Source organism: Bombyx mandarina, chromosome 11, assembly GCF_030267445.1.
Source record: "Bombyx mandarina strain Sakado chromosome 11, ASM3026744v2".
NCBI classification, from domain to species: domain Eukaryota; kingdom Metazoa; phylum Arthropoda; class Insecta; order Lepidoptera; family Bombycidae; genus Bombyx; species Bombyx mandarina.
This window is the reverse complement of record NC_143218.1, coordinates 336420-362840: the sequence shown is the minus strand read 5'-3', so window position 1 is coordinate 362840 and position 26421 is coordinate 336420. Positions and strand designations below refer to the sequence as shown.

The 26421-nt window shown below is 40.2% G+C and overlaps 4 protein-coding genes across 5 annotated transcripts in view; 1 reads left to right on the top strand and 3 right to left on the bottom strand.

Annotated features, from left to right (window-relative positions):
- Positions 1–565: 565 nt before the first annotated feature.
- LOC114250465 (uncharacterized) lies at positions 566–2240 on the bottom strand. Its single transcript, XM_028184344.2, has one exon. The coding sequence runs from the start codon at positions 1836–1838 to the stop codon at positions 1308–1310; it is 531 nt and encodes a 176-aa protein (XP_028040145.1). The 5' UTR covers positions 1839–2240; the 3' UTR covers positions 566–1307.
- Positions 2241–4182: 1942 nt separating this feature from the next.
- LOC114250463 (uncharacterized) lies at positions 4183–12893 on the top strand. Its single transcript, XM_028184342.2, is given in 4 exon segments — positions 4183–4333; positions 9090–9592; positions 9595–11631; positions 12766–12893. Coding segments are annotated over 2 exon segments (2256 nt in total). The 5' UTR covers positions 4183–4333; positions 9090–9372; the 3' UTR covers position 11631; positions 12766–12893.
- Positions 12894–14828: 1935 nt separating this feature from the next.
- LOC149501873 (uncharacterized) lies at positions 14829–20657 on the bottom strand. Its single transcript, XM_089731196.1, has 2 exons — positions 16683–20657; positions 14829–15114 (listed from the first exon to the last, which is right to left on the bottom strand). The coding sequence occupies exon 1, from the start codon at positions 20655–20657 to the stop codon at positions 18393–18395; it is 2265 nt and encodes a 754-aa protein (XP_089587322.1). The 3' UTR covers positions 14829–15114; positions 16683–18392.
- LOC114250484 (uncharacterized) overlaps positions 19013–26421 on the bottom strand; it is a 31332-nt gene continuing 23923 nt past the window's right edge. The window contains exons 21-26 of one of the 2 annotated variants that reach the window (XM_089731195.1): positions 26304–26348; positions 25665–25712; positions 24810–24857; positions 24060–24107; positions 22493–23409; positions 19013–22384 (exon numbers count right to left, since the gene is read on the bottom strand). In XM_089731195.1, the coding sequence (XP_089587321.1) occupies positions 20633–22384; positions 22493–23409; positions 24060–24107; positions 24810–24857; positions 25665–25712; positions 26304–26348 (2858 nt within the window). In that variant the 3' untranslated portion in view covers positions 19013–20632. Of the gene's footprint in view, positions 23410–24059; positions 24108–24809; positions 24858–25664; positions 25713–26303; positions 26349–26421 lie in introns of both variants that reach the window. The other variant, XM_089731194.1, reaches the window with a different exon arrangement.

Sequence of the window (26421 nt, the reverse complement as noted above, 5' to 3'; positions counted from 1 at the left end):
TCAGGTGGGCCGTATGCTCGTCTGCCCACAAGGGCAATAAAAAAGAAAAAAACGTAATATCCTATATAATATTCTCATATTATGCCCATATTATTATCATCATCACATTTCGTTATAAAATCTTTAATTAAATAGAAATTATAAAAGCACCAGATAGTGGTTGAAACACTAGACCAGATGTAACACCGCTATGGTACTACATGTAAAATTTTATTACTTAATATGTATTTGAAAAATCTTCACAGTTCCACTTGTGGTTAATTTTGAAATAGCATGCTCTTATCAGTGTACGGTTTGATTTGCTTTTTACAAAAAAATTATCTAATGTGTATTTGTTTGATGCTTGACCACTCTCTTTTTAATTATTTTAATCAATCTTAAATCAAAATGTGAAATACAATATGAAATGAATGAAAAAATTGATTTTTATTGATAATTTTCAGTTTCCAATATGAAGGTAAATTTGAATACACTTCACATCTTTTCAAAACTCGAGATTCATTATAAATAAATACAATATACCAAGATTGTGTAATTTTGGGTTAGAGGCACTAAAACAACATAATGTATTTTCATGTAAATTTCTTCAATATATAGGCACAGAAGTTATATTTTACAATAGCAATTATCAGTTCATTTGTAACCTATAATTCATGGATGTACTTTAAAAAGTAAACGAGTAAATTAAAATAACATAAGAGTGAGATGTTATCAACTAATTATCGATAATACATTTGTATACCCGGTAACAGACCATTTATCTATATATTATCGTGCAGCTACCGTTCCCGAAAACGAAGGCAACTGGCAGTCCTTGTGCATCAACGATTCTGATAACCTCACAGCTGGTATTGGCACTATAATACAAAACTCGCTTGTTATTCAAGTTCCTGAAGCATCACAACCTTCAGTAAGGAATGCCACTAACAACTCTGAGACATATGAGTTTGAAGATGTAATTGTATAATAGGTATCCAACAATTCAAACTAAAATGTGTGGCTACTTCACAGTATAATTAGTCAGAATTGCCGTAACTGCTTAAGGGTGCTCACATTGTGCCACAGTAAAATGCATTCATTGTGAGTTCAAGTGAGCAAAATGAGTTCGTGCTAAAACAATGAACACCAACCAAGTCATGGTGAACAACACCAAGAAGAAGTGGGTTCATGAAACAATCCAATACTTAATATAAGTTTCTATTCTCTGAGGAGCTGCATATTGATGCTTGCCTCGTTTTTGGGAATGGGCCCTTACACCCTGTACTTAACAATTCATAATTGAACTAGACACAATATGTTTTCTTCAATCATAATCTCCTGTGAATCCTGTTCACGTGGCTCTGCAACGACTCGGCTGCTTTAAATTTAACAGAGCAAACCCGACATTCAAACATAACACTCTGATCACAATGTTTGTTCCTCATGTGTTTTGCGAGGCCGTCTTTGCTCGTGAACTTCTTCTGACAATGTATGCAAGAGTTCTCCGCAAGCTGCTGCTTGAGTTTCAGATGTCTTCGCAGACAGTATCGCGACTTAAATGTGATGGCGCAACTGTCGCATTTAGACTTACTTTTTATTTGGTGGTGAGTTTGACAGTGTAGGTCCAGATTGCTCTTCTTGTTGAAGACTATCTGGCACTCGTTACATTCGAAGGTGGCCGTTTTCTGTTGTATTTCGTGATTTGATGTCATGTGACGGAAGAGTTGCGAATTCTGCGTGAATTTCAAACGACAATACTGGCAGGTATAAATATAATGTTTTTCGTCGATTTCTTCGTTCTTTCTCGTTCTAGGACGAGTTATGCGTATTCTGGGACCAGTACGTGGTTTCTTATTCATTATGAAGAGTTTATTTATATTTGTTTGTCAGTAAGATGACTGCATTTTGTTATTACAACACGTAGGCACTGTTGTATTGATTGTCACAATAAGTTCGCGTTGATGGTATAACGTTTCTTTACTATTTTATTTAAACGAAATATTAAAGCATTACACGCGATAACTGTGTGTTTGTTTACGATTTTGAATGTTTGTTTTCTGTCATGAAATTTATGAAACTTGCCAAAATTAATTTAACGTTTTTTTTAATTTCTGTAACTGTCAAAATACACAACGGGTTTATACCTACGTTTGCCCAATGCCAATGATGATGTTTACAAAGTTCATTAACCGTACTTTCACTTCTTGTTGAAAATATTTGAATAACAATAATAAAACTTTGACAAAGATAACAATGAATAACTAGAGGTTACTTAATGCATATATTTTTAAAGTCTATAAAATCATTTAAATAAATTTATAGTTTCTTCTCAAAGATCCAGTTTCTATTAATTAAAACGTTTACATTTTTTTTTCAATTTTACATGGGAATTACTTAAATACTGCGTAATTTGAACCGTTTTCAACGTTTTTACTCTAAATCCACACGAAATTATATTTGATAGACGAAGCCAACTTAAATGTAAGGTAGTATAATATGTATCATCTTTAACGACCAGGCAGAGTCATGCTATCAAGGTAATGTTTACTGTTTGTGTTTTTGTTTGCTTGGACATAATAAAACATAATATATCATGCAACAATTTAATGAAAACAATTTCCTTTCATGTTTTCCCATTACTTTATAGCAAACCCAAAACAACTGTGTTGTGGAAACGTTCTAAGTTTGACTCTCGTACGACAGACACGATATAAAAAATATGAACTATACGAATGATCAGCACTCTTGAATAGAGCCATTTTTATGAAACTAGCTATTTAGGATAATCATGCCTCTGTGATGTGACAAAAAAAAATTAAGTATCTAAAATGAGTACTAGACCCAGGATAGTAGGCTAGCAGATCATTTCTGAAAGTAATGTTTCATATTAGATTTGATATTAGTAGTTTAACGAATATTTTTGATATCGGTGATTTGGCTATAGCGGCCAATGTGGAGCCTACCTACTTTTGGAAGCACATTATATTGTTTGTAAATTATTGGCCTTAAGTGAATACTAGACTAAATTATTTTATGAGTACTTATTATTGTACGATTGACCACAAAATTACTAGTATAATTAGATCACTCGTGGGTGATTAACATGATACTTATATATGTAAATTTAACAAAAGCGTGCGGGTTTACGGCAACTATAACAAAATCATTATGCTAAAGTAAATAGACTGTTGTGTTGTGACATTCCACAGCTGTTACTGCAGTGCAAGGTCATCCATTGAAAATTTTAATAATTATTTACGGTACATAATGGCGCTTGTCGAATTATTTTAGAATAATTGTAAACAAAAAAAACGTTACACGTATTGTACTACGTCAGCATTGAATAATCTATGGTCTTATATTTTGTGGAGAATGTTTTTGTCATAGGGAAATTCATTATTTTTTAATGGCATCCTTTGAGTAGCAAATAAAAACAAAGTACTTGCTTCGGCAGTACATATACTAAAATTGGAACGATACAGAGAAATAAAGACAAACGATGGTTTTTGTACCTTTTTTAAATTTAACAGACACTGTAGAAGTACTCGTGACCTAAAGAAAAGATAGTAGGGTAACTCAGATCTTAAGCGATGTGACCGCAAATCCCTCCGTCGAATACTAATTTATGTAACGTAATTATATTTTAATCATGCTTGACTTCCAAGGTGAATTAATAACAGCCGGTAATAATATTTAAATCTGTAAAAAAATATAACGTTATTATAATTTTAAATCATAAATCTCAAGGTGGGGGCGGCATTCACATTGTGATGTCCATGTTGGCAGGTGTCCACTAAATACCAGATGGACCGCGAGCTCGTTCTCTATAAATGCATTAATAATAATAAAATACTAGTTATTTTTTTTCGGTGGAATAGTAGTATGACGAAAACTTTGAGTTCTCGGTTCAGCCACTTTAACTTATAGTTTTATTTCACAACATCAGTTTCCACCCATCACTGATGCATAAGACGGCTATGACAATTAGGCTTAGCAGCAAATTTTGAAAACTGAAAATCTTTTATTAATTCTCTAACATCAATTTAATGATCAAATTCAATGAATGAAACTAACCAAAACTTTGAGGCGTTAAGGTTTTTCATAACATCAATTTTCAAGGTAAAATTTATAAGCAAAAACATTTGGAAAACCCTATATTAAAAACTTGAAAAGTACCCTAGTTTTTAAGGAAAATAGTTCGTCGGACCACACTGAGCACTGCGGAACAATACGTTTACCATGTCTGTCAAACTGCGCCTGTCATGTCGTGAAACTAACATCCTGTCATACCATGCCCGTACATTAAAATTACACCAGCAATCAACATTAAAATGCACAAAATCAAGACAAACAGGTAAATCTATAAAAAAAATTCATTTCGTGTTCATTTTGGTGTAAAATAATATATTTGATATATTTGCTTGATCATTATAACCTCTTTCCTAATGCGTATTGTGATCTATATTAATATTTGTTTTTTTGTTGATATTTTATGATGTACAAAGGATATTAAAGTATAAATTACGTATTAACAGTTTCTATACGCGTTAACGAATACAATGCTAGGAACTTAGGTCCTTTAATCTAATTTGATAGAATTAAAATAATTAATTAGGTTTAAAGAACTTAAATAAGTATTGAACAAACTCATTAATTGAATAATATAATTGTTTAAGATACTGGCCATTCTTTAAAATTAATTTTATTATAATTACTATAGCCACAAGGTACATTTGTTATGTTAATGGAATAAAAAACTTTTTTGAAGTTGCCAATATCTGTGTGGGAAATTTCTTGTCCTTCATGGTCTGATATTTGCGTTTGCCAACAGCTCTGTTTAGTAAAAAAAAGTTAAAAGTCAACAGCCGCTTATCTTTCAATGGATAATGGATATCTTTACTGTTATTGTATTTACAGACTATGACATGAAGTATCAGTATAGATCATTACTGTTTCGTTTGTTTTAATCTATAACTCCGGTTGACAAGAGAGGTTGTATTTTGTTCGTCATAATATATCATGTTCAGTGTGTTTTCCCATGTTCATGATAATTGAACTTATAACTAATCTACTTAATAAGTAAGCATTGATGTCCATTTAGGATATGAAAACATTTACAACATTTATTCATAAGTCATTGATATCTTGTAGATGTCATGTCCACCAAAGATGCAAGCACAATTGATTTTCATTAAATTTCTAGAACACTATTATAAGGCTCCATTCATATGTGGTCGCCACATTATTTTGCTGCAACAGTCAAGTTTTCTTTAGCTATATGTGAGAATGTATATTGTGCACAATCTTATCTAATATCTTGACTCATATGCGCCCAGTGTGGGCAAATAAGTTTTTGCACTATAATTTCTATGCATACAATCATCTCATCCAGCATAATCTGAATTTTTTTTTTCCAAAATATATGGTACAATACTAGGAGCTTATGTAATGAATCGTAATTAAACATGGACTAAAATTGAAAATTGAATTGTAAGATTTTAAGCAAATAAAACATCCCAAAGTGAAGTAAATGTTCCTTCTCAAACCGGAGCTATTTCAGTATATGTAGTTGCCAATCTTTTTGTATTGCTTAGATTGATCGATTAACTCATGGCCTAGCTGGTGTTAAGTGTTTACCGGAGCTCTTACAGTACAACGTAAACCTACCTCGAGATTTGAGTTCTAAGGTCTCCGTTTTTACAGTACAATGGCTGCCCCATCCTTCAAACAAAAACGCATTGCTGCTTCACAGGTGAAATAGGCAGGGTGGTGGTAACTACCATGCGGACTCACAAAACGTCCTACCACCAGTAAATTGTTCTTTGTATTTAGTCATTAATTCATTCAGAATTTTGTTCTTATCATTTGAGCCTGCCACATGAATTACAGATGTGGCCTTGCTCACATATAAATTTACAAATAAGATACAAACTAACATGAAATAAACATTTTCAATAAATTATCCGGACAGACTGAAGGATAGAATAATGACTTATTCAATAGGTAATTTTCCCGTTGAATGAAGAAAAAGTGTTGTTTCGTAAAGGGTTTTTGTTATAGTATTTGTGCCAATTTTATGTATTATACATATATTTCAAAATAATCCATGAAGGTAATTGATAATGCTGCTATAGCATAAATTGGTACGCCTAGTTAAATAATATGTGTAGTTTAAACTCTAAAAGACACACACTTCAATAGCAAACCAAACTAATAATTAATTTAATCTTTTTTTATGTTACTGGTCAGCATATTAGAGTTAGGCTATAAAATAATTATATTGTAATTGGTTCTTGATGGTTGTTTCTTAATGAATTTACAAGTTACAAATTAACTTAATTTAACATTACCGTATGTGAGCCACACCCAATGATGTTATATAGAAACTAACTAGATGCAGTGCAGTGTTTAGGGTAAAGCCAGTGAATACATTGATCAAATGTTCATTGTTGAGGTTCATTGATGCTCCTTACTGCTGAAAATAAAAATGCTTTTCTAACAGGCTTTTATTAGTTCACTTATCATATGTTTGTTTGTAACTGAATCCTTAAAAGTAATTTTCAACGAATTGAAAACATCAGATTAGCTCTTTTTTTTCTACCTATGCTGGTTACCTTGAGAGGCTTTTTTTTTTTTTTTTTTTCGGCCGAGGGCCGAACCTCCTACGAGGTCCCCGCGCCTAGGGGGCGCGCGGGGTATGTGAGACTCAACGATCTGCAGGTGTTGAGAGCAGACCGCGGGCCCAATGAATTTAGGTTAGTGGGTGGGCCCTCTAGTCGTTTACGACTCCCCTGCACTCTTACACCCGGCGTCCGATCTCCGTCCGGGGTCAAAACCCGGTCAGAGTAGGGGGGTTCCCGCGGTCAACACTACAACCAGACACGCGGCGCCACCCCGAGGACGCCCGACCGACGGGTCGTCGAGGCGATAGTCGACGACCAACGACATCAGTCTCCGCGGTACGGCGGCCCTTCAGGCCGCCCGGGCGATGCCGCTGGTGTTCCGGGATACTCCGCTGGGCCAGAACCAGCCTGCCGGGTCGGAACGCGATACACCGCCGACCGGGTTGCTCTTCCACAGTATGTTCGGCGACGACAGCGATGACGAAAATGCGGACCGCATCGCAGTCCGCAGCCGCCGACGCGTCGTCCCGTCCTCCTGGTGCCAGCGCGCTAGAGTGACGGTAGCGTGCGGCGCAGTCTCAACCCCCCTTAGATCGCCCCGTGACCATAACCGGGAGGAGACTGCCTCCTCATAGGGGCCGGAGCTGGACAAACGCCCTCCTCCGACCCCCGGCTCGACGGCGGCGGCACGGCGCCGAGAGGGAGGAAGAGTTCTCCCTCTCCCGTTCCGCCGCCTCCTTCTGCGAGATGGTGGACTCGCAGAAGTCGAGCATCGCCTGCCAGGACTCATCGCTGCCGAGCATCGCAGCCACGACGGTCGGAAGCGACAAGTCCGGTCCTATTTTTGCAACGAGGACGCGGCGCTGCTCCGCGAAAGCGGGGCAGCACGCGAGCGTGTGCTCCGCCGTGTTCTCGTTGCAGCCACTGCAATGGTGGCACTTCGGCGTCGGCTCCCTCCGGGCGACGAGGTGCAGGTAGCGACCGAAACAGCCGTGTCCCGTGAGCACCTGCGTCGCTCGGAAGGTGAGACGTCCTCGGTCGCGATTCACCCAGTCCGAGAGGACCGGGCGGATCGCCTCGACAGTCCGTCGCCCGTAGGCGGGATCCGCCAGGCGGCGAGACCACGCCTCGAGCACGGCACGCCGAGATTGAAGCTTCCGCGCTCGAACTTCCGCCGCGCCGGGACGCGGCTCCCCCCTGGAGCGGAGCTCACATCGCCACGCGTCCCAGGTCCCAGGGAGGCGTCCCGGCGAGCACGCACGCCGCCTCGAACGAGACGGTGCGGTACCCACGAACCGCCCTGACCGCAATCGCGCGCTGCGGACGTCGCAACGCTGCGACGTTGTCACGGGTCAGGGCGTGGCACCATACGGGAGCCCCGTACAGTGCCATTGACCGCACCACCCCCGTGTAGAGGCGGCGCACCACCATGTCGGGACCCCCGACGTTCGGCAACAGCCGACTCAGCGAGCCGGCGGCTGCCATCAGTCGGGGACCCAATCTTTCGAAGTGAGCACGGAAGCTCCAACGACCGCCCAGTACGAGAGGCTATTTCAGCTTCTCCTTGACGTGTGTAGGTGAGTTCACGGGGCTCAAACCGGCAGTGACGCTAACACTGGCCTTAGCAAGAGTAGTGCTTCGCAGAATCTACCACCGGATCGGAAACGCGACCCACTGAGAAGATCCGGCAAGAAACTCAGTGGGCTGTGTCTGTGGGTTAATTACTCGTCGAGCCCTTCGTCGCAAGCGACGGGTTCGGCAAGAATGGTGACGGGTGCTTGAGGTACCTAAATGCACCGTTAATGGATCGGTTTTGCTATTTAAGCATTTTTTTGTGTTGTTTTAAAAACTATATATTTGGTCAATTCTATAGGACGCAGCGTTTAAATAATGACTAATATAGTACATTACAAGGAAATATATTTATGGCTGTTTATCAATTTATTTGTTTTCAAAGGGTCACCTGTAGGGGATCAATTAGTAAAACTCAAGTTGATTTGTTTTGAAAATAAATTATAAGCATGCCTTTAAACAGTACCGAAGAAGCCAATTGGCTTATACCTTGAACCAGGCCGTGCTTATACTGAAGGTAGGGCGTCGCGTGAGCTCCCCGGATAGGTAACCACTGTACTATATTACTGTGATTTCAAAGTCAAGTCTCAAGTTGGGTGACGGCATTTGCGTTGTTGATGTCTATGGGCTCTGTTAATTACTTAACGACAGATGAACCGTTCGTTCCATCGGATCCCTATTTATTCAGTAATGGTGGAAAATATCCACCGCATTACGGGAAGACCTAAAGACATTCCGTCTTAAAAGAGTAGGATAATAGTGTTTACAATGCAATTGAATGCAACACATGCTCAAAAGGAATCTTCAACTACAGGAAAACGCATCTAGTTTCGCATTTCATTACCCAAATTGTAGAATACGCAAATAGTGATACATAAAATAAATCAACTAATATAAAATATTATTTTGTTACAGATCTTGAGATGCAATTATATTTTTATTTTTTTCTTTCTTAAAAACCTTATTGTTTCTTTTTATTCACGGAATCATTGACAAATCTCATTTTGGGAGTTTACTTAATTATTTCAAAATTATTTTGGACATTTTGGAGTTTGTACGGGCACTCAACATCAGACAGTTCCACCCTCAAACACAACACAAGCGGAGGGGCAGACTGAATCTTGGCACTACCAAGAAAGTCGCAGAATTCACAGCAGATTAGTTTTATTTTGACTGCAACTATTAATTTCGCGTTGAAATGGCCGAGAACGTTGAGGACATCACAAAGAACATATCTGAGCTAACCGTGCTATCATTTCGGAAGCTTGATGACGTCAAAAAGCTGGCAAAACACTTTACTAAGATCATCAATCATCCTATAACAGAACAAAGTCCAAGCATTCAACGTTACCTAAAGAACTTACAGGAAACGCACAAGAGGATAATTTTTCAAAAACGCGACAGCGTCGAAGTTGAATACATTTTACGACTGAGAAGAAAAGTAGCCTGCAACGGCAGAGGTTTAACAGTCTACCGGTGAGCGAAGTTCCCGAATTGCTGAAAAACGAATTCATAGTTGTCGAAAACGCGAGACAAGTTCACATATGCACAGACTGTGACGTCGAGATAGAGTTAAACGATGAAGAGCCACTCATGGAATCTTTGCAGAAGCACTTCAATCTTGAAGTGCATCTTCCGAAGTTGAAACGGGAAAGCATCGATGTCGCTGAACCTGTAATACTGCCAAATATGTCGAGAAGACTGTCGGCGCTGGAATGTGGAGAAATGCCAGTATTAAGTCTAGAACAACTAAGACTCCGGAATCCCGTGGAAAAGTTGGATCGTAATCTCTGCAGCAAATTAACTAACGTGCTGCTAAAAGTGCTGCCGGATACCTCGGAAGCAAGCATCGCCGAAGCACTGAAGATTTACCAGGAAACATACGACAAGCTATGCCAGGACGTCTCGAATATAGATTTTACAAATCAAACCAGCTCCGTAGCTCCCATCATAATGAGTATTCGTGACAACGTTTACCAGAATTTTTCGGCCGATGCAAACAAAAACACAGACAACGATGAAAATGAGCAATCGCCAGAGAAACCTAAAGCTCAGACAAAGAAATACAGGTATTACGGACCGATCGAAGCTTCTATTGTGAAATTACTGTTGAATCACAAATTAGTGTCGTTGGTTGATGACCGCACCGGGAAGCTAGCATTCTTCTGCATCGCCTGCGAGTACTACACGCTCAGATTCCACTACGATAGCGTTCTCAGTCACGTGTTCAGCGAAACTCACGTCCACAACCTGTCCTGTATTATGCAATCCGACAAGCACATCCCGTTTTTAATGAGCGAAACCACAATTGAGAGCATCAAAGAAATGAACGCGAAATTTCTTTCTGGTCATAACATCACAGCCACCGCATCCGGACTTAACTGCCGGCTCTGCAAACAAAACATAGAGACCGCCGAAGCGACCATACTCCACTTATTAGACGAGAAACACTTAGCCATGCTCTCAGACGATTTGTACTTAAAAATGAAAGCGACGAGCCCGAACGGGCAAATTCCTGAAGAATGGGGACCAAAGGACTTGAGCTGGTCCAAGTATTTGGCCAGCGTGGGCAAACCGGTTAACAACCGCGACCACGTTATCATAGAGAACTTTATTAAACCTTCCGGGAAAATAGGCAATTTCTGCACCTGCTGCGATATGACGCTGAAAGGGCCCCGACAGGTCCTGTTCAACCATATCCGTCAGAAGAAGCACCTTCGTAACGCGGCACCAAAGAAGCTCGCCCTCCTCTACAAAAACTACTGCCGCCCCTCCGAGTACTACGCGTCGTTCGGTAACTTTTACATTTGTTCGATTTGCCCCGAATACGTGGCGGTGCCTTCGTTCGCGAACATCGTCGAACATTTCGAAAGCAACGAACACATGGAGACCGTAGCCAAACTTCTCCGTCTGGCCGTGAACAACGAAGTCGACAAACAATTTGCAGCACTGAATAAAATCGAAGATCTGAAATGCGTTTATTGCAACTTCGATTTTCGGGATAACCGTGAGGCCGTCAAACATGCGCTTTCTAATGTGTACCACCAGAGCGCCGTCGCGGAGACGAAGCTGAACGCGAACAGAGCGGATATCATAAGCGTTTACATGAAGGGAAATTACATCTTGCACAGCGAAGGCGCTTCCTTTACGTGCGTCAATTGCAATGGCGTATTCAATTCGATTCGGTCGCTTTTGATGCATTTAGTGCACGCCGAGCACTTTGCTTACAGACCGCCGGCGGAGTGCACCTTCCGTTATTATCTCGAATTAAAACACAACATTAACATGCTGGCGAAAAACAAATACGTTTATTACTCGTTCGGGAGGTTCAAATGTGGCGTTTGCGACGCGGACATCGAGGAGGGTGAGAACGCCAAACGACATGTCCTATCGCCGAAGCATAGAGAGAATATGGGTGCCACATACATCAATGAGGACGCGTCCGCCGTCGAGTAAGGTCAGTGTTGATGTGAACCATTTTCTTTTTAATTTCTCATCTGAAAACGGATCCAACGTATCTTTTACAGATCCTTCTTGGTGATCCAAATCTATTTGTTTTGTATGTGTCTTTGTATGCTGACGAGGAAATTACCCATCTGATGGTAAGTAGTCACCGTCGTTCATGTACATCAGCAATGCCAGGGGCATAGCTAAACCGATGCCTACAGCAAGAAGCAAAGTCCGTCATTTTGATTAATTATCTTAGTTGTAAATCGATATATGTATTATATTGTTGTGTAATAAGTTGAAAAATGTGTTTGTTTGTCCTTCTTTCACGTCGTAATTAAGCAACGGATTGACATGTTTTTTTTTTAAATGGTAGTAGTAGGTCAGGAGACTGACATAGGCTACTTTTATCCCGAGACATCTATTCCCGCGGGAAACTGCACTGACCCTTTTCCTTAATGACGCAGGCGAAGCCGCGGGTAACAACTAGTGGTTAATAAACCACAATTTACACGTTTAAACCTAAAGTGTGGAGGATAAAGCATCATCTCAGTGTATTAAAAAGTGTCCGCAGAAAGAAAGCTAATTAAGGTGGCGCCACCGTAGCAAGTGGAAAGATTTAAAAAACAGCGCCATAAACTATAAGAGTAGGACACGAAATTACGAAGGAAATGAACACTTCCTACGTAAATATGTAGAAATAAAAATGAATACTTGGGATTTAAAATACTGCATATTTTTTAACTAAACAAGTCAAGAAAAATATTAAATTTTTCGACCCAGCACACTTCGCTCTGCTATATTGAGCAGTAACATTGCTATATTCATAATATCATTTCCACTTCCTACACTAGCGCTATTTTTGTGAGTTTTCCAACAATAGCTTGCTGTTTACAGATGGACACATTTTCAACTTTTTTTTGCATTTATTGTTTCGGATTGTTTCTTTTGTTGGTGTACAATAAAGAATACTCTCTCTTTCTCTCTTTCTTGTCCCTTAAACACGATTGTGCTCCTTACTTCTTTCTACCCTCCATAACTTGAAGAAAGAACAAAGTAATTGACATGACTATACAGCCAAGATTCCCCGCGTAAAAGTTATGCCAATGTTAGATTAAAAAAACCTTTTGTTTTTTTTTTTCAGATGCTAAGCAAATGCTGTGGAGGTCATAAATAAAAGATTAAGTTTTTTTTTTCCTCTTTATTATATACAATATGTAAAGGAGAAATCATAGACGTTTTACATGTTTTAAATAAATAAATGAAATGGTTTCTGCGGTTGTTTTATTTGACCATAAGCTGTATTCGCTGCTAACACCCGCTGTACCTCAAAGGTCCGTTCTTTTTGAATAGACATGTTAATAACACGCTTTTATTAGTTCGGCTTAGGTATAGTATACATGTGTTTGTTCGTAACGGAACCTTTTACACAGACTTAAAAACATCCGATTAATTTGAAAATTTGTACACGCCTTAAGAACCAATGACGCTACAATCTATACTAATATTATAAAGAGGAAAGATTTGTTTGTTTGTTTGTTTCGAATAGGCTCCGAAACTACTGGACCGATTTGAAAAATTCTTTTTCCATTAGAAGCCGACATTGTCCCTGATGACATAGGCTACTTTTTAAAAAAAAAAATATTTTATTTTTTGATTTCATGTGTGTTTTAATGTTTCCGAAGCGAAGCGAGGGCGGGTCGCTAGTCATTTTATAACTTCGCTCTAATATCCTGACCGGTAATTGACAGGATGACAAAAAAATATGAAATTAATTATTGGTTCCGTTTTCAATATTTATGCGTATTTTTTTTTTTTTAGGGTGGGAATTAAGCTAATTTTCAGTCGAGACTTTTCATTCATTTTACAATTAATGTTGTCTATAGCTAATTAACTTTACAAATAGAGAGTGGCTGAACAAATCACGGGCTGATGTTCCGAGCCTCAAAGAGCCATGTACGAATAATTGTCCACTATAGGTAGCTACAGGTTGTATTTACTGAAATAGTACTGGTTATTTTATTCCATAGATGAGTGAAAGAGCTCACAGCCCACCTGGTGTTAAGTGGTTACCGGAGGCCATAGACATCTATGACGTATACGCCGCCACACGCTAATATATGAGTTCTAAGGCCTCAGTAGGTATAGTTATAACGGCTGCCCCACCCTTCAAACCGAAACGCATTACTGTTTTCCGTGAAGAATGATTTTTGGGATAAAAACGTGGCCTATGTCATACTACATACCTAATACTATCACTCTAAAACATGTCCATCTGCTGAAGCTGCGGATAGGAGTTGATTTGTACTAATACATACATACCAAAGTTATAGTTCCTAACTACTTTCAAACCCATAGAAGCCTTATAGGTCTTTGTGGCACTTGATATTGGAAGAAACTTACTGTGATCGAAAAAAAAGTGATACATAAGAAGAATATCGCTAATAAAAAGTGTGTGTGTCCGCTCCGACGCACGACTGGAGTTTACTGGATATAAAAATTAAACGAAACAATACGAGAAATAGTTCTATATTACGACAACACGATACACTACAGATTATTAACAAATTAACGAGACACAAAACAAACGACTAACAAATATATGAAAATACAATAATGAGAGAAACGCGCGATCAGTACGAGGCTTTGTGGCGGACTGCCGGCGCATGTACTAGCATGTCACACGAAATGCGCATAACGCATTTCGTGTGACATGCTAGTACGATTTTGGTCCCCATAATTTCATACCCCGGGCCTATATATGTAAATCGATTCTAAAGGAGTAAACTCCAAAAAGCTTTATTATTAGGGCCTATCCAGTCCCCTGTCTCATTTACGACGAAGGGTTCGGCGAACAAATTCAGCCACGGACACAGCCCACTGAGTTTCTTGCCGGATCTTCTCGGTGGGTCGCGATTTCGATTCGTTGGTAGATTCTGCGAAGCACTGCTCTTGCTAGGGCTAGTGTTGGCAATGTCTTCAGGTTAGAGCCCCGTGAGCTCACCTACTCGCTCAGTTATGCAGGCATAGCCCACTAGGTTAGCAGCTTAGGTAGGAAAGAAAAAGGGTTGATTTATCTAAGTTATGATTATGACACTGATACATAAATATTACGAAGAAAATTGAAAACAGGTATGTACCTATAGTAAGTTATTGCACTATTTACATATTTATAATTAATTTGGGTTTAACTCAAAAAAAAAAAACTTTTTAATATCTGCAGGTATTTAATTAAATTCAAAACGTGTTTTATTACAATTTATTAGTATTCAATTACCAAATCATAATGACAGGTAGCTTTAAATTTAAGACAAATTAAACATTTTGATTTAAATAACTCAAGTGCCAGTGATACCAGCCGGCAAATCTTTTAAAGGAATAAGTTTAGGTGCGCTCGTGTTGTCACAAGTACAGAAACAGTTCTGCCCTTGAGGACCATTTGGCAGAATTAAAACCTTCAGATTCATGCTGGTTTCCAAAGCTTGCATTATTTCTGCAAAAAATAATAACAATACCTGTACAACAAGCCTGTATCAAATGTATCCCTTTCTCCTTACCAAACATGACAAAAAAGATTCGTTTTGGCGGGAATCTTAATAATATAAATTACTGTTTTTTGTGAATTTCAGTGATAAACTATTTATTATTTTAAATGAAACAAATGATAAAATAATGTAGTTTGCTACATAAACATAACTGTTTTTTTTAACTTGTGTTGGGTTAGAAGTGTTAAAGTGTATTATAATTGATAATTAACTTTCTTACTGTTTATTTGTTTAATGAATTTTAATGATGTGTGATTTATTGGTGATGTTTATTTTACATGTGAGTTGCAAAAAAATCCGAGTGATGATTATAGGTACGTTTGTTCTTCTTTGTTCTATGTATTATATTAATAATTGTTTATTCGTAAACCAAACATTACCCATATTATAACATGGTTAAATAATCACTTTGTGTGTGTGTGTGTGTGTGTGTTTATTTGAGTTTGCTGATTGTAAATTGTCTACATAAATATGCGGATAATAAAAATTGTCGTGTTTCACGAAATATCATACAAAATAAATTTATAGTCTTAATAAAAAGTCGATGTTATTCTTCCATAATCGATTTGTATGTTACGTTTTTTTGCATAAATATTACTATGAGATATCAATTACAACAATATTTTCTCTTGGAATTGATTTTTTGGTCACGAGGAAATCGCCGGACTTCCGCCCTCCCCTGGGGATGAAGGGCGGGGCATGTCGGAGTCGAACTGACTAAAACCTCCTGTCGCTCAACAACCCGCGTCCGAACCTCGCATGAGACAGAACCCATGAAAAGGCAAAGGGGGGAAAGTGAAGCGTTTAGTGCGGAGCACATCTCTCTCATCACCCTCCCCCTCGGGACGCCGGACTGGCGGTCGTCGGCGCCACGACCACCAGCCCTCTCGGTCGGCAGGCTATCCGGAGCCCGCCTAGATGGCGCCGGTTAGAATGGGTTATCCTACGGAATACCCCGCTGGGTCAGAACCAGCGTGGGTCGAGGATAGCCGGCCTTCCATCACCCGGATGCTCTTGCGTGAAACGCGTGCAGAGCAGCTTGCACGTCGTCTTCTTAGGCCCCCTTCGCCGGTCCCCAGACCAACATGTAAAGGGGACCCGAAACCCTTAGAGGGCCAGGGCTTGGGCGAGATCCGCCTCCCTGGCCCCCGCCCGACGGCGGCGGGCTTGCGCGTCTCTCACGCGCCCCGCCGCCTCCTTCTGCGAGATGGTGCACTCGCAGAAGTCGAGCATCGCCTTCCACGACTCGTCGTCGCCGAGCATCGATGCCACAACACTCGGCAATTGGAATTGATCTAGACATCAAAATTCATATAAAGTAGTAAAAAGCAGTAATGAATAGTATGAAATTATTGTCATCACCGTATGTGTTTCCCGAGTGCTATGGCATCTCTTTCGGTACAGTAGATAACGTCTTAACTGTGACTTCCAGCTGTCTTGAAAGACACTGACCAATCATCATCAGACGATCAGATGATCATCAAACTAAAGTTCGCTACGATTGAAAACTACTAACCTTTCTTGCCTTGATTCAAGGCCAATTTGCCTCCAGTACCAGGCGGGGTAGGCTGCAAGTCAGTCGCCGGCTCCTTCTGCCCAGGTCCTGCAGGCGGCTTATTGCAAGGCACCGTCCTATTAGGTTCAGTGCTAGATCCATCTGCATGTTCATTTTTCTCGGTTTGCGGAGTACATTTATCTTTGTTTATTTCTGGTGTAGTCGGTACTGTTTTTATGTTCGATTTGGAAGTTGCGGTTTCTACAGGGTTTGTTTTAGTTGGTGCTGTAGATGACTCTGGAACAGATCGGGTAGTCTGATATACATTCGTTGCTTCAAGTGGCTTAGTTGTAGATGCCTCTTGTTTTGTCGTTGTCAATTCCAGGTTAGATTTTGGATTTTTAGGAGTGTTTTCTGTCGTTACTTTTACTATAGGAACGACCGGTTCTTGTTCTGTTCTTCTCGCTTGCGAAGGTTTAGGGGTTTGCGTTATTTCATGTGGTGTTTGAGGTTCTTCGCCAGTCTCGGGCCCAATCGGTTTCACCGGTTTCTCTGGTAAATGAACTACCTCCGATTCTTTTGGTGGAACGACTTCTTCTGGTTCTCGTGATTGTGTAAATTCTGTTGTAAATCCGGATGTAGACTTCGGTGTTGTCGTTTCTGTTGTTATAATGTATTCAGAAGGTGTTGTTTCTGTATTTTGTTCCATTACATTCGTTACGGATGTTGCGATATTAATCGGTCCTTTTTCTGTCGTCTTGATTTGTGAATCGGATTCAAGTTTTGACCCCGGTTTTAGCGGTTTCTGCGTTATTTCTGGTTCTAATGTTTGCGACGTCGCTTCTAATTCATTTTCTGCCACTGATGTCTTATATTCTGTTGGTTGCTTTGTTAATTCCTGTTGTTCAGGTTGTAATGTCGTACCAGACTCTCTCGGTTGCTCGGTAGTTTCTTGTTGTTCTGGTTGCACCGTTTTTTCATCTTCTCTTGGTTGCTCTGTTCTTTCTTGTTGTTCTGATTTCAACGTTGTTTCGGATTCTCGTGGTTGATCGGTAGTTACTTGTTGTTCTGGTTGCGACGTTGTATCATTTTCTCTTGGTTGCTTCGTTGCTTCTTGTTGTTCTGGCTGCAACGTTGTTACAGATTGTCTTGGTTGCTCGGTTCTTTCCTGTTGTTCTGGTTGCACCGTTGTTTCATATTCTCTTGATTGCTCTGTTGTTTCTTGTTGTTCTGGTTGCACCGTTGTTTCATATTCTCTTGATTGCTCTGTTGTTTCTTGTTGTTCTGGTTGCAACGTTGTTTCATATTCTCGTGGTTGATCGGTAGTTACTTGTTGTTCTGGTTGCAACGTTGTTTCATTTTCTCTTAGCTGCTTCGTTGTTTCTTGTTGTTCTGGCTGCAACGTTGTTAAAGATTCTCTTGGTTGCTCGGTTCTTTCCTGTTGTTCTGGTTGCACCGTTGTTTCATATTCTCTTGATTTCTCTGTTGTTTCTTGTTGTTCTGATTGCACCGTTGTTTCATATTCTCGTGGTTGATCGGTAGTTACTTGTTGTTCTGGTTGCAACGTTGTTTCATATTCTCGTGGTTGGTCGGTAGTTTCTTGTTGTTCTGGTTGCAACGTTGTTTCATATTCTCGTGGTTGGTCGGTAGTTTCTTGTTGTTTTGGTTGCAAAGTTGTATCAGATTCTCGTGGCTGCTTCGTTGTTTCTTGTTGTTCTGGCTGCAACGTTGTTAAAGATTCTCTTGGTTGCTCCGTTCTTTCCTGTTGTTCTGGTTGCACCGTTGTTTCATATTCTCTTGATTGCTCTGTTGTTCTTGTTGTTCTGGTTGCACCGTTGTTTCATATTCTCTTGATTTCTCTGTTGTTTCTTGTTGTTCTGATTGCACCGTTGTTTCATATTCTCGTGGTTGATCGGTAGTTACTTGTTGTTCTGGTTGTAACGTCGTATCAGATTCTCGTGGTTGTTCCGTGGTTTCTTGTGGTTCTGGTTGCAACGTTGTATGAGACTCTTTTGGTTGGTCAGTTCTGTCCTGTTGTTCTGGTTGCAACGTTGTTTCGGATTCTCGTGTTCGCTCGGTAGTTACCTGTTGTTCTGGTTGCAACGTTTTTTCATATTCTCGTGGTTGGTCGGTAGTTTCTTGTTGTTTTGGTTGCAAAGTTGTATCAGATTCTCGTGATTGTTGCGTGGTTTCTTGTGGTTCTGGTTGCAACGTTGTATGAGACTCTTTTGGTTGGTCAGTTCTGTCCTGTTGTTCTGGTTGCAACGTTGTTTCGGATTCTCGTGTTCGCTCGGTAGTTACTTGCTGTTCTGGTTGCAACGTTGTTTCATTTTCTCTTGATTTCTCTGTTGTTTCTTGTTGTTCTGATTGCAACGTTGTTTCATATTCTCGTGGTAGATCGGTAGTTACTTGTTGTTCTGGTTGCAACGTTGTTTCATATTCTCGTGGTTGATCGGTAGTTACTTGTTGTTCTGGTTGCAACGTTGTTTCATTTTCTCTTAGCTGCTTCGTTGTTTCTTGTTGTTCTGGCTGCAACGTTGTTAAAGATTCTCTTGGTTGCTCGGTTCTATCCTGCTGTTCTGGTTGCACCGTTGTTTCATATTCGCTTGATTTCTCTGTTGTTTCTTGTTGTTCTGATAGCAACGTTGTTTCATATTCTCGTGGTTGATCGGTAGTTACTTGTTGTTCTGGTTGTAACGTTGTTTCATTTTCTCTTAGCTGTTTCGTTGTTTCTTGTTGTTCTGGCTGCAACGTTGTTAAAGATTCACTTGGTTGCTCGGTTCTTTCCTGTTGTTCTGGTTGCAACGTTGTTTCATATTCTCTTGATTTCTCTGTTGTTTCTGGTTGTTCTGATTGCAACGTTGTTTCATATTCTCGTGGTTGATCGGTAGTTACTTGTTGTTCTGGTTGCAATGTTGTTTCATTTTCTCTTAGTTGCTTCGTTGTTTCTTGTTGTTCTGGCTGCAACGTTGTTAAAGATTCTCTTGGTTGCTCGGTTCTTTCCTGTTGTTCTGGTTGCACCGTTGTTTCATATTCTCTTGATTGCTCTGTTGTTTCTTGTTGTTCTGGTTGCACCGTTGTTTTATATTCTCTTGATTGCTCTGTTGTTTCTTGTTGTTCTGGCTGCAACGTTGTTTCATATTGTCGTGGTCGATCGGTAGTTACTTGTTGTTCTGGTTGCAACGTTGATTCATATTCTCGTGGTTGGTCGGTAGTTTCTTGTTGTTTTGGTTGCAAAGTTGTATCAGATTCTCGTGGTTGTTCCGTGGTTTCTTGTAGTTCTGATTGCAACGTTGTATCAGACTTTCTTGGTTGGTCAGTTCTGTCCTGTTGTTCTGGTTGCAACGTTGTTTCGGATTCTCGAGATCGCTCGGTAGTTACTTGTTGTTCTGGTTGCAACGTTGTTTCATTTTCTCTTAGCTGCTTCGTTGTTTCTTGTTGCTCTGGCTGCAACGTTGTTTCATATTCTCGTGGTTGGTCGGTAGTTTCTTGTTGTTTTGGTTGCAAAGTTGTATAAGATGCTTGTGGTGGTTCCGTGGTTTCTTGTTGTTCTGGTTGCAACGTAGTTTCGGATTCTCGTGATCGCTCGGTAGTTACTTGTTGTTCTGGTTGCAACGTTGTTTCATTTTCTCTTAGCTGCGTCGTTGTTTCTTGTTGCTCTGGCTGCAACGTTGATTCATATTTTCGTGGTTGATCGGTAGTTACTTGTTGTTTTGGTTGCAAAGTTGTATCAGATTCTCGTGGTTGTTCCGTGGTTTCTTGTTGTTCTGGTTGCAACGTTGTTTCGGATTCTCGTGATCGTTTGGTAGTTACTTGTTGTTCTGGTTGCAACGTTGTTTCATATTCTCGTGGTTGGTCGGTAGTTTCTTGTTGTTTTGGTTGCAAAGTTGTATCAGATTCTTGTGGTTGTTCCGTGGTTTCTTGTTGTTCTGGTTGTAACGTTGTTTCGAATTCTCGTGATCGCTCGGTAGTTACTTGTTGTTCTGGTTGCAACATTGTTTCATTTCTCTTAGCTGCGTCGTTGTTTCTTGTTGCTCTGGCTGCAACGTTGATTCATATTCTCGTGGTTGATCGGTAGTTACTTGTTGTTCTGGTTGCAACGTTGTTTCAGATTCTGGTGGTTGTTCCGTGGTTTCTTGTAGTTCTGATTGCAACGTTGTATCCAACTGTCTTGGTTGGTCAGTTCTGTCCTGTTGTTCTGGTTGCAACGTTGTTTCGTATTCTCGTGATCGCTCGGTAGTTACTTGTTGTTCTGGTTGCAACGTTGTTTCATTTTCTCTTAGCTGCTTCGTTGTTACTTGTTGTTCTGGTTGCAACGTTGTTTCATTTTCTCGTGGTTGGTCGGTAGTTTCTTGTTGTTTTGGTTGCAACGTTGTATCAGATTCTCGTGGTTGTTCCGTGGTTTCTTGTGGTTCTGCTTGCAACGTTATATCAGACTCTCTTGGTTGGTCAGTTCTGTCCTGTTGTTCTGGTTGCAACGTGGTTTCGGATTCTCTTGATCGCTCGGTAGTTACTTGTTGTTCTGGTTGCAACGTTGTTTCATTTTCTCTTGATTTCTCTGTTGTTTCTTGTTGCTCTGGCTGCAACGTTGTTACAGATTCTCTTGGTTGCTCGGTTCTTTCCTGTTGTTCTGGTTGCACAGTTGTTTCATATTCTCTTGATTGCTCTGTTGTTTCTTGTTGTTCTGGTTGCAACGTTGTTTCATATTCTCGTGGTTGATCGGTAGTTACTTGTTGTTGTGGTTGCAACGTTGTTTCATTTTCTCTTGGCTGCTTCGTGGTTTCTTGTAGCTCTGGCTGCAACGTTGTTACAGATTCTCTTGGTTGCTCGGTTCTTTCCTGTTGTTCTGGTTGCAAAGTTGTATTAGATTCTCGTGGTTGTTCCGTGGTTTCTTGTAGTTCTGATTGCAACGTTGTATCAGACTCTCTTGGTTGGTCAGTTCTGTCCTGTTGTTCTGGTTGCAACGTTGTTTCGGATTCTCGAGATCGCTCGGTAGTTACTTGTTGTTCTGGTTGCAACGTTGATTCATATTCTCGTGGTTGGTCGGTAGTTTCTTGTTGTTTTGGTTGCAAAGTTGTATCAGATTCTCTTGATTGCTCTGTTGTTTCTTGTTGTTCTGGTTGCAACGTTGTTTCATATTCTCGTGGTTGATCGGTAGTTACTTGTTGTTCTGGTTGCAACGTTGTTTCATTTTCTCTTGGCTGCTTCGTGGTTTCTTGTTGCTCTGGCTGCAACGTTGTTACAGATTCTCTTGGTTGCTCGGTTCTTTCCTGTTGTTCTGGTTGCACCGTTGTTTCATGTTCTCTTGATTGCTCTGTTGTTTCTTGTTGTTTTGGTTGCAATGATGTTTCATATTCCTGTGGTTGGTCGGTAGTTTCTTGTTGTTTTTGTTGTAACGTCGTATCAGATTCTCGTGGTTGTTCCGTGGTTTCTTGTGGTTCTGGCTGCAACGTTGTTACAGATTCTCTTGGTTGCTCGGTTCTTTCCTGTTGTTCTGGTTGCACCGTTGTTTCATATTCTCTTGATTGCTTCGTTGTTTCTTGTTGCTCTGGCTGCAACGTTGTTACAGATTCTCTTGGTTGCTCGGTTCTTTCCTGTTGTTCTGGTTGCACCGTTGTTTCATATTCTCTTGATTGCTCTGTTGTTTCTTGTTGTTCTGGTTGCAACGTTGTTTCATATTCTCGTGGTTGATCGGTAGTTACTTGTTGTTTTGGTTGTAACGTCGTATCAGATTCTCGTGGTTGTTCCGTGGTTTCTTGTGGTTCTGGTTGCAACGTTGTATCAGACTCTCTTGGTTCGTCAGTTCTGTCCTGTTGTTCTGGTTGCAATGTTGTATCAGACTCTCTTGGTTGGTCAGTTCTGTCCTGTTGTTCTGGTTGCAACGTTGTTTCGGATTCTCGAGATCGCTCGGTAGTTACTTGTTGTTCTGGTTGCAACGTTGTTTCATTTTCTCTTGGCTGCTTCGTTGTTTCTTGTTGTTCTGGCTGCAATGTTGTTACAGATTCTCTTGGTTGCTCGGCTCTTTCCTGTTGTTCTGGTTGCACCGTTTTATCATCATCTCTTGATTGCTGTGTTGTTTCTTGTTGTTCTGGTTGCAACGTTGTTTCGGATTCTCGTGATCGCTCGGTAGTTACTTGTTGTTCTTGTTGCATCGTTGTTTCGCATTCACTTGATTGCTCGGTTGTTCCCTGTTGTTCTGGTTGCACCGTTGTTTCAGATTCTCTCGGTTGCTCGGTTGTTTTCTGTTGTTCTGGTTGTAACGTTGTATCAGATTCTAGTGGCTGCTTTGTTATTTCCTGTTGTTCTGGTTGCAACGTTGTTTGAGTTTCTCTTAATTTCTCGGTGGTTTCTTGTTGGTCTGATTGCAACGTTATTTTAGACTCTTGCGGTTGCTCGGTTGTTTCTTGTTCTGGTTGCAATGTTGTTTCTTGTCTTTCTGGTTGCAAAGTTGTTTCGGATTCTCTTGTTTGCTCGGTAGCTTCTTGTTCTGACGTTGAGAGCGTTTTTGGCTGTTCTCCCGGTTGCTCGGTAATACCTACTTCGGATCCGTTCGGTGTTGTTAATTGAATCGATTCAGTTTGAGTTTCGGTGATTGACTCCGTGCTTGTCGTGGTCGGTACCGCTGTCGTTGTTTCGGGCTTTTGCGTTGTGGTCGTGGTGGTCGTGGTTGTAGTGGTTGTAGTAGTTGTAGTGGTCTTTTCTATTCTCGGCCTGTTGTGTTTGATATGATCGATCGCCTTGCGTATGTCTGAGGAAAAATTATATATGAAAATTCAGAAGAGTAAAATGTGTTTGATGGCTTTCAGTTATAGAGACTTTGATCTACTTAACTACTTTACTAACTAACTACTACTTTGACCCACTTAAGGTGGCTTTCGCACGGGTCATCTGAACGGGTCCTATTCATATTCCAAGGACATACGAACGGTTTGATATGGTGTTATTTTATTGTCGTCTATTTCCTATGAAACCTAAGTCCTTCGTCACCACCCAAACAGTAAGGTAGTCGTTTTGTCCATACGTAATTGCTGGTAGCTTCAGTTGCTACGCGCGATTTCGTAGCTGAGCTTACCTGGGGCTAGACCTGGGACGACTCGCTAAGACTCGCCCTAGCAAGCAGCGCTTTGCCGAACCTACCACCGCATTGGAGAAGCAATCCAGAAGATCCGGCGAGAGACTCTGTCGGTTAGGTCTATGGGCTAGGTTGCACGTCGAATTCGGCGAGTTCGACCAATAACGGTGAACGTTGTTTGGGTGATCCGATAGGACATGTTTAGGGCTAAGGCGTCTTTGCGGTCTTCCGTACCTTGGGTCGGAGAGGTCGCCCGAGGCTTTCTCGAAGAATACGACTTCTAATAGATATTATTCTAAGATAAAAGGAAAGTAAGATTTTCATACCTGGCTGACCTGTAGCCCTTTTCAAGTCCTTAAGCGCGTCTACAAAGTCTGCAACACAATTAGTACGTAGCATCTTTATGTCATATTCATCATATATTGTCAACATGTTGACGTCCCTAGGGCGTCTTTGCGGTCTTTCGTAACTTTTTTTTATTGCTTAGGTGGGTGGACGAACTCACAGCCCACCTGGTGTTAAGTGGTTAATAGAGCCCATAGATATCCAGAACGTAAATGCGCCACCCACCTTGAGATATAACTTCTAAGGTCTCAAGTATAGTTACAACGGCTGCCCCACCCTTCAAACCGAAACGCATTACTGCTTCACGGCAGAATAAGCAGGGTGGTGGTACCCACCCGCGCGGACTCACAATTGAAATTCTATTCGCGATTGAAATTGTAGTTTAGCATATAATAACAATAATAAAGCCTTTCTATTTCAAGTAAATTTACATAACTTAAAATCTACGTATGTGTTAGTTTTTTTATTTTTATTTTATTATTTGATTCTAATTTAACTTTTAGTATAGTTTTTATCACTTACTTAGTATAGTTAGTAGTTATGTTTACTTAATATTATGTAGCTATGTTTAATCTACCGTAACCCCAGATTGGGTGAAGGCCTCCTCCAGTGATGCCCATTTGATTCTGTCTTCAGCTACTTTTTTCCAATTTGCACTAACTTTAATAACGTCGTATATAAGCGTCGTCGTATATAACGTAGCATATAAGACAACAAGAAAATTCACTTACTGTACGTATCCGTGTACTCTTCTAATAAGATGACGACCTCTTCGAAGACTGTAATAAAAAAATATGTTTAATAAATGATTAGTTTAATCGAAATTCAAGTTCTAAGCTCAAATAAGTAGGATGCGTTTTCTGAAAAATACATGCGTTTAATATAACTTGTGCAGCTCACAAAAACTAGTAAATTCTGTCACTTAAGATATTGATTGAACAGTTTTTTGAATGGATTCAGTCTATTTTCATTCATGCTGTTACTATTCGAGATTATTAGTAACTAAATATTAGGTACCTAACTATAAATCTATGTGAAAAAAATTGGCGAGTTTATTCAATCGAATGCGTGCTTAAAAGATTATAGTTTAAAAACAAAAAAGCTTTTGTAGATAGCGAATTAGAAAAATAGAAACTAATTTTCCGTTAATAAAAAAACGTGGGGCACTCAGGGACTGCCGCCGTAAAGCTATTGCATAGCATTTTTTATCAACTTATGCCATTATAATTAGACAATAATAATTTAATATTAAAACAATAATAATAAAATAAGACCACGCTATATTTATAAACATTAACAGAAGAAAAACATCAACTGTCCCCTTCACGCTCATAAGCTAGACCGCGCGAGAGAGAGATAGGCAGACTTTTCATGATGCGCATGCAATGCGACGTCACGCCGCGCTTATTCACAAACACTATACAAGCGCAACGTGTGAATGTGTTGAACGCGAGCTACATGGTAGGCAGAGTGGGGGGTGTTAAGTTTTATTTTCGTTACGGAATTTCTTGATTCGGTCTCCGCGCCAAAGCCCGCGATAAAAGCTATGCAATAGCTTAATAAAAACTAAAAAAATCTGTACTTACAGAATCTTTTGCTGACTGTGATAATCAACTCGAAGAATTTCACGACGTCTGTTAAAGACAAAGATAGTAAAAGTAAAAAAAAATGTATATGTAGAATAATCGGAGAAAAAAATAAGCTATATATGTATATGTAGCTTATTTTTTTTCTCCGATTATTCTTTCAGCTTACCTGCCCACCATAACAGGGTGAATGTCGCCTTATTGTCTACCTAATCACCAGTAGCCTTGAAGGACTATTTTGGCTTCTCCCAGTGGGTGAGCTCACGCGCTCAGTCTGAGAGAATTTGGCCTCAGATAATCTGGCCTTAGCAAGAGCAGTGCTTCGCTGTATCTACCACCGGGTCGAAATCGCGACTCAGTGAGAAGATCCGACGAGAAATTCAGCGGCCTGTATCTATGGGTTGAGATTACGTCGAGATTGGTGCTTGAATTGCCTAAAAGCACTGAGAGTGGATCGAGAGGATCCGAAGGAACATATCTGATATGGCGGCGGCTGTTATTCTCTGTCCTGGCGTAACTGCCGCCTGGGTATGTTTTGATGGTACTTGTGGTGGACTTTATAAGACCGGTGCTACTTTAATATGAGCTACGCCTCGTTTCCTTATCTCAATGATTAAGAATAAATAACAAAGAACTCACCCATTTGCGTTATCTCGTGTATCGCTTCGATCACTTCGAAGAAACCTATAAAAGTAATATAAGCGTTTTATTATGAGCAATCGTAAGAGAACGCTTCTGTTATCGCTGAACGAAAAAT

Excerpts from the sequence above, each read along its gene's own strand:
- LOC114250465 (XM_028184344.2), bottom strand. The coding sequence starts at position 1,838 with ATGAATAAGAAACCACGTACTGGTCCCAGAATACGCATAACTCGTCCT.
- LOC149501873 (XM_089731196.1), bottom strand. The coding sequence starts at position 20,657 with ATGTTGCAACCAGAACAACAAGTAACTACCGAGCGATCACGAGAATTC.